A 7500-nucleotide genomic window follows, 5' to 3' on the forward strand; every position below is an offset into this window, starting at 1 on the left:
AATATTTTAATAATGAAATATAAATGTGAAGTTAATGATATGAATGAATGTATAACCTCTATTGGTAATGACGTGTAAAATGTATAAAAATGTAAACATATATGTTGAGACCTGTTCTGGACTCAAACAGACACATCCGCAGTACAATGCATTATTGGGAATATATATAGCCATAATGGAATGCAATGCAATAAATGCCTCAAAAAATTCCTCAAAAAATTCTGTGAAGGATGAATATTTTAGAGAGTTGACATGTCACCATAGTTCAGAGGGAGTGCCGAAGCACTCAAACCAGACCTCCGAAGGATCACCCACCTGGAGTGATCACACTATGGTGCTAATGTCTATGTGATCATTATGTCCACTTGGGTGCAAAGTATCTAGAATATACATCCAATAGGTCTCCCTCATACACAATCTTTTGAAACGATCACCACTCATAAATGTAGGGGGAATGAACTCGATGCCCATAACTCGTAAGGACCTAGGATCTTTCGAATGTTCATTACAATAGTGGCGGGAGAGATTGTGTGTTAGACACCCATTGATTATATTTCTTCGATGCTCTAAAAACCTCGTGCTTAGGGCTCTTGATGTGCGGCCTACATATTGTAGACCGCACTCACATGATATAAGATAGATCACATAGTCACTAAGGCAGTTGATATATTCTGCTATATCATGTGATGTCCCATTGGAATAAGATTTAAATTTATTGGTTTTTATCAAATGTTTGCACGTTAAGCATCTACTTCTCCCGCATCCAAAGTTTCCCTTAACCCTAATGGGAACAGATCCATCCACTCTACAATTGTTGACTAGCTTAGATGTTTTTAATTTGCTCGGAGCAATTATTGTTTTTATACTCCTTGCTTTCCTGAAGATCACAGGAGCATGTGTTGGCAACAGGTGACCAATCTCTGGATCGCTAACCAAGATGTTCCAATGGTCATTTATTATTTTCTTAATTTGTTTGGCAGACTGATTGAACTGTGTAATAAACTGAGGTACAGAACCTGTAGAGTTAACCTTATTTTTTGATATTGTTTTACTTTTGGATTTCTCCAATAAAGACGCGCGATCCAGTAAACTGGCATCTGAAAACGATTTGTTAACAACTGCCATATCATAGCCTTTTTCCTGGAACTTCATTGAAAGATCTGTACCCTGGGTATAAAAGTCTATGTCCATTGAACAGTTGCGTCTTAATCTGTAGAACTGACTTTTTGGCACATTGTCTAACCATTTTTTATAATGATTGCTACCATATTGTAGGTAGCTGTTCGCAGCCACTGTTTTAAAGTGTGTTTTGGTATGAATGACATCTTGAGGACCCACAAATAGTTCTAAATCCAAAAATACTATGGTATCTGGGTGTGTAATATATGTGAATTTTAACCCCATATTGTTATCATTAAAGGCTTCCAAAATCTCCTCCAGGGACCCCCTCTCACCATCCCAAATAATAAGGATATCATCTATGAAGCGGCCATAGTAGACCAAACCCGCCCCCAGCGCAGCGTTCCCCCAAACATGTGTACTCTCCCACAGTCCCATGTAGAGGTTAGCATAGCTGGGAGCAAATTTGGCCCCCATGGCCGTTCCACAGATTTGCAAATAATACGTGTTTCCAAATAGAAAATAATTGTGATTCAACATAAATTTAATGCATGCTAATAGGAAAAGCCTGTGTGAAGAGTGCAACTCGGGATCTGACTCTAAAAAGTGACTAATTGCCTCGATACCTTTTAAGTGCTCAATACAGGTGTAAAGTGAGGATACATCACATGTAGCCCAGTGATAGGTATCCTTCCACTTGATGTCAGAGATGGAGTCAATGACATGCAACGTGTCCCGTATGTAAGAACGCAATTTGATGACATGGGGTTGTAAATAATAATCCACATATTGGGACACGTTGGATGTCATTGAGCCAATCCCCGACACAATAGGCCTCCCAGGTGGTTTAACTATATCTTTGTGCAATTTAGGAATGTGATAGAAAATAGGGGTTCTAGGGGTGCTAGCCTTTCTGAGCATTCTTCTGTTCTTGCTTAAACCATCTTCTTTGCTCCACCTCTGACTCCAATTGCAATCAATCACAGATGGATCATTCAACAGGTATTATACCATGCCCTAAGACCTGATTTGTTTAATTTATGTAGCACATTGTTTGCTGAACATACTATAAAGGGGTTAATTGATGGTATTCAGTTTTGATAGTATTCTCCAATTCTTGGGATCTCTCAATTAAATCTTGTTCCAAATTGCCAATCATGTTTTGTGAATAGAATCACAACTAATTGTCATCTATTGTCATGAAGTATGGTTAACTCTATCCAACTAGTAAGTACTTGGTAATTCAATTAGTAGCCACACATCTATATGGCACTACATGTTGATTTAATACATTTATCAATTATCTCTATTGCACAAATAGGTAGTTTCAGTACAATATTCATTTTTTCTACCCATATATATTTGTTAACATCTTATGAGCTATAAAATTCTCCAATAGTACAGTGTGGTCCTTAGAACTTGTCCATTGTGATCAGTGTAGTATTAGTAATTGTACCAATGGACTAGTTTAAAGTGTTTTATTAATGTTGTAATTGATTAATTGTTTTTAATTATGTTTGCAAATGAACCTCACTATAAATACTGTGGGGATACAACCAATGGGTATCCCCTGAAGAAGTCATCATCGATGACGAAACGCGTAGGGCGTGGCTAGAGCAGAGCAGACATTTGTCCCACTGAGAGCAGACTGAGAGGAACGCAGCTTGTGGGAGGCTCAGCAAAGCAGATCAGTGGACACATCGTTTGGCTTGATTGGTGGTGCAGCAGCTAGAGGCAGTCAGGAGAGGCCTCGGTTTCCTGGAGGGACTTCCGTTTTGTGCGGGACACCAGACCGGGTGAGCGTCACTTCCGGTAGAAGGAGACCGCGCACGAGAGGACACCATTACAGGCTCGAACGGCACCACTGGCTTATGAGGGCCAATCTCATAACTGCTTTCAAATAACGCTTTACTTGTGAGTGGGCATTTGTCTGGTTTTAAATGTTCCATAAAATTATTGTTAAACTTTAATGCACTAGGTGTGCGCCTGTTTTCTTTTCTTTTTTCTTTCATATATATATATATATATATATATATATAAATAATATATATATATCTTTATCTTTACGTGATCCCTAGATTGCATGATGTAGCATGTTAAATATGACACTGCATAATAGGGGGTACTATACTATACTACTATACACAAGTGGCGCTGATCGCATATATTATACCCGTATCCTTTTATTTTATCATTTTGTATTATTTCTATTCCCTCTGTAGGGTATACGTCACATTTGGTTCCCGTTTTGAATTATAGGAGGGGTGCAATTTTGCCCTATATATTACTATTTTCCTGGCCTTTGTTAGTGAATGTTCCGCTCTCTTATCATATACATTGTGTACATGTGACAAGTTCTCACCACAAACAAGGTGGGACCGCGAGGTTGAGGTGGGGATGTTGATAGCCACCGACCAACAACCGAGCAGCCATGTCCGGTGTGCAGAGTGGAGGTGATATAGCCGGGTCAGGGTAGGAGAGGTCAGGTAGGTAGAAGGTACTTGCCGTAGTCTGGGGTTGGAGAGTGTAGAATTGTCATGTATCCGTAGCCGTGGTCGAGGAGAGAGTGGAAGTCCAGAAGCGAACCGAAGTTAAGGGAGCCGAGATGTCAGGAGTCCAAGTACGAGCTGAGGTCACAGGAAGACAAGATAAGGCACAACCAACGAGTAGCTTGAGGGAGCACAAGACACATAAACCAAAGTTTATGCTCAGCCAGTTTGTAGCAGGGCTGGCTGAGTACTTAAAGGGCAGGCAGCCAATGGTAGGAAAGCACACAGCTGCAGCGTAATGAATGCAATCAGACATCGGCTGTCCACTGATAGGCAAGGGCGGGGTGCACAGCAGCTGAGGAATAATTAAGAGAATTAACCCCTTGTTTGATTGTGTCCGAGCGGTGTCTGCGTGTAGCCAGCATGCGCCGTAGGTTGCCCGTGTCGTCCTGCTGTTTTCCTTTTTGGCAGCGCGGTGCCTGCATGTGGGTTGCTGTGACGTCGCGAGATGCATCACGGGGGCGGGGCCTAAGCCCGATCCTGACAGTACACCTATTATCTGCCTTATTGTGTTTTATGTGGCTATGTACCACACATTCGATTGCTTTTGATGTGAACTTCACCCCTTGTACATTATCATGATGATTGGACTTTAGCATTGAAACCGCATGCGGGTACCAAAGCGCTTACGCTGCTATGGACATGTGGTTATTGGACATTTTCTTGTGATTAGGCTTTGCAGCTACCTTTCCCATTGCCATTATTGGACGGTCTGTTTGAGATTTTCTCGTAAGACATACACCATTTGTAGACAATCGCAATTGGATTTATATACATAGTCCTCCCATCTGTGTTCTTATGCTGTTTTGATTTGTGATCTGCAGGTGATAGATATTCTATGATAGCTCCTCCTTTCCGCAGCTATAACCGCAGGAGAAGGGGCTTTTTATTATCTTCACTGTTAAACAGCGTGTCCCACAGACCATCGTTGAGAGACCGAGAGTATTTCTTACTCTGTTAGTGGTTTAGTTATGCAGTTTTCCCATCCTTTTGTTTAAATACGTTGTTGCTATTTATAATACTTTATGGCAAATTGTGTCAATAGCGTTATGTAACACAATAGATGAAAGTAATTAATTGTAAGCAATATAGGATATGTCGCAACGGACTAGATTTTTATAAGCCCATTTTGCGAATACCAATGTTTTTTTTTTATAGTGTGATTGCAAAACATCGTTATCCTTTTTTAAGCCTTTTACTTGTATCCTTCACGCGTGTGACGCGTGCTGCCACGCAGGTCTAGAGATGACATTCCTCTGCTTTTATCCTTCACGCGTGTGACGCGTGCTGCCACACAGCCCTAGTGACGACATTCCTCTCTGGTTTTATCCTTCACGCGTGTGACGCGTGCTGCCACGCAGGTCTAGAGATGACATTCCTCTGCTTTTATCCTTCACGCGTGTGACGCGTGCTGCCACACAGCCCTAGTGACGACATTCCTCTCTGGTTTTATCCTTCATGCGTGTGACGCGTGGTGTCACGCAGATCTAGCGACGACATTCCTCTCTGGTTTTGTCCTTCACATGTGTGAAGCGTTGTGTCACGCAGATCTAGCGAAGGCATTCCTCTCTAGTCTTATCCTTCACGTGTGACACGTGGTGTCACGTAGATCCAGTGACGACATTCATTCCACTCTGCCTTTATCCTTCATGCGTGTGAAGCACGGTGTCACGCAGATCTAGCGACGACATTCCTCCCTCACTTTTTCAGGAGCTTGGCACTGTAGTGTTTGTCCATCTCCTAGTTTAGTTATTGAGTTGTCATTTACAATAGCTCATAGAAAAATGTGCCAGTAGCGATAAATACAACTCATTATAGGCAATATAGGGTAGATGGCAATTGACTCAGGATTTTGAAGAGATAAGTTTGTTCAAACCTAAGCTTCCATTTTTATACCAACCCGGGATTCCGTTCTATACCAACCCGGGATTCCGTTCTATACCAACCCGGGATTCCGTTCTATACCAACCCAGGATTCCGTTCTATACCAACCCGGGATTCCGTTCTATACCAACCCGGGATTCCGTTCTATACCAACCCAGGATTCCGTTCTATACCAACCCGGGATTCCGTTCTATACCAACCCGGGATTCCGTTCTATACCAACCCGGGATTCCGTTCTATACCAACCCGGGATACCGTTCTATACCAACCCGGGATTCCGTTCTATACCAACCCGGGATTCCGTTCTATACCAACCCGGGATTCCGTTCTATACCAACCCGGGATTCCGTTCTATACCAACCCGGGTTTCCGTTCTATACCAACCCGGGATTCCGTTCTATACCAACCCGGGATTCCGTTCTATACCAACCCGGGATTCCGTTCTATACCAACCCGGGATTCCGTTCTATACCAACCCGGGATTCCGTTCTATACCAACCCGGGATTCCGTTCTATACCAACCCGGGATTCCGTTCTATACCAACCCGGGATTCCGTTCTATACCAACCCGGGATTCCGTTCAACGCCAACCCAAGTATCCATTCTACACCCACCCGGGCTTCCGTTTTACGCCATCCCGGGCTACCCTTCTACGCCAATTCTGGCTTCCATTGTACGCCAACCCGGGAGTCCGTTCTACACCAACCAGGAAAACCCCACAGCAGCAAGTCTATAGCATGGTCTCCGTGCATACTGGCATGCCTTACAATGAAAGTACTTCAACACACCAATCACCATGTTTGCAAAGCAGGATAGCCTGATGGAGTAGTGACTGTGGCCTGTCTATGTACACAAGTGAGTTACCCTCAGTGAGTGCAGCCTGTTTCTGTCAGCAAGCGTGAGTACTGCATCTGTTTCCCTCAGTGAGTGTGAGTACTGCATCTGTTTCCCTCAGTGAGTGCAAGTGCTGCCTCTGTGTTTCTCTCAGTGAGTGCGAGTGCTGCATCTGTTTCCCTCAGTGAGTGCAAGTGCTGCCTCTGTGTTTCTCTCAGTGAGTGCGAGTGCTGCGTGTTTCCCTCAGTGAGTGAGTGCTGCCTGTGTTTCCCTCAGAGTACGAGTGCTGCCTGTGTGTATGTCTGTGAGTGCAAGTGCTGCCTGTTTCCCTCAGTGAGAGTGAGTGCTGCCTGTTTCCCTCAGTGAGTGAGTGCTGTCTGTTTCCCTCAGTGAGTGCTGCCTGTTTCCCTCAGTGAGTGTGAGTGCTGTCTGTTTCCCTCAGTGAGTGCTACCTGTTTCCCTCAGTGTGTGAGTGCTGCCTGTTTCCCTCAGTGAGTGTGAGTGCTGCCTGTTTTCCTCAGTGAGTGCTCCGTTTCCCTCAGTGAGTGTTGCCTGTTTCTTCTCTCAGTGAGTGCTGCCTATTTCCCTAAGTTAGTGTGTGCTGCCAGTTTCCCTCAGTGAGTGTGAGAGCTCCGTTTCCCTCAGTGAGTGTGAGCGCTGCCCGTTTTCCTCAGTGAGTGTGAATGCTGTTTCTGTGAGTGCTCCCTGTTTCCCTCAGTGAGTGTGAGCGCTGCCTGTTTCCCGGTGTGAGTGTGGCCTGTTTCTACTCTGTGAGTATGAGTGCTGCATGTTTCCCTCAGTTAGTGTGAGTGCTGTCTGTTTCCCCTCAGTGAGTGCTGTCTGTTTCTCTCAGTGAGTGTGAGTGATCCCTGTTTCCCTCAGTTTGTGTGAGTGCTCCCTTTTTCCCTCTGAGTGTGAGTGCTCCCTGGTTCTCTCAGTGGGTGCGAGTGCAGCCTGTTTTCCTCAGTGTGTGTGAGTGCTGCCTGTTTCCCCCAGTGAGTGCGAGTGCTGCCTGTTTCCCTCAGTGAGTGCGAGTGCTGCCTGTTTTCCTCAGTCTGTGTGAGTGCTGCCTGTTTCCCCCAGTGAGTGCGAGTGCTGCCTGTTTCCTTCAGTG

The 7500-nt window shown here is 44.3% G+C and overlaps 1 protein-coding gene across 1 annotated transcript in view; it reads left to right on the forward strand.

Annotated features, from left to right (window-relative positions):
- Nucleotides 1–3794, forward strand: part of ZPR1 (ZPR1 zinc finger) — a 12506-nt gene extending 8712 nt beyond the window's left edge. The window contains exon 6 of the mRNA XM_075606604.1: nt 3669–3794. Coding sequence (XP_075462719.1) covers nt 3669–3794 — 126 coding nt within the window. The remainder of the gene's footprint in view (nt 1–3668) is intronic.
- Nucleotides 3795–7500: the final 3706 nt, after the last annotated feature.

This window comes from Ascaphus truei, chromosome 6 (genome assembly GCF_040206685.1).
Source record: "Ascaphus truei isolate aAscTru1 chromosome 6, aAscTru1.hap1, whole genome shotgun sequence".
NCBI lineage: Eukaryota > Metazoa > Chordata > Amphibia > Anura > Ascaphidae > Ascaphus > Ascaphus truei.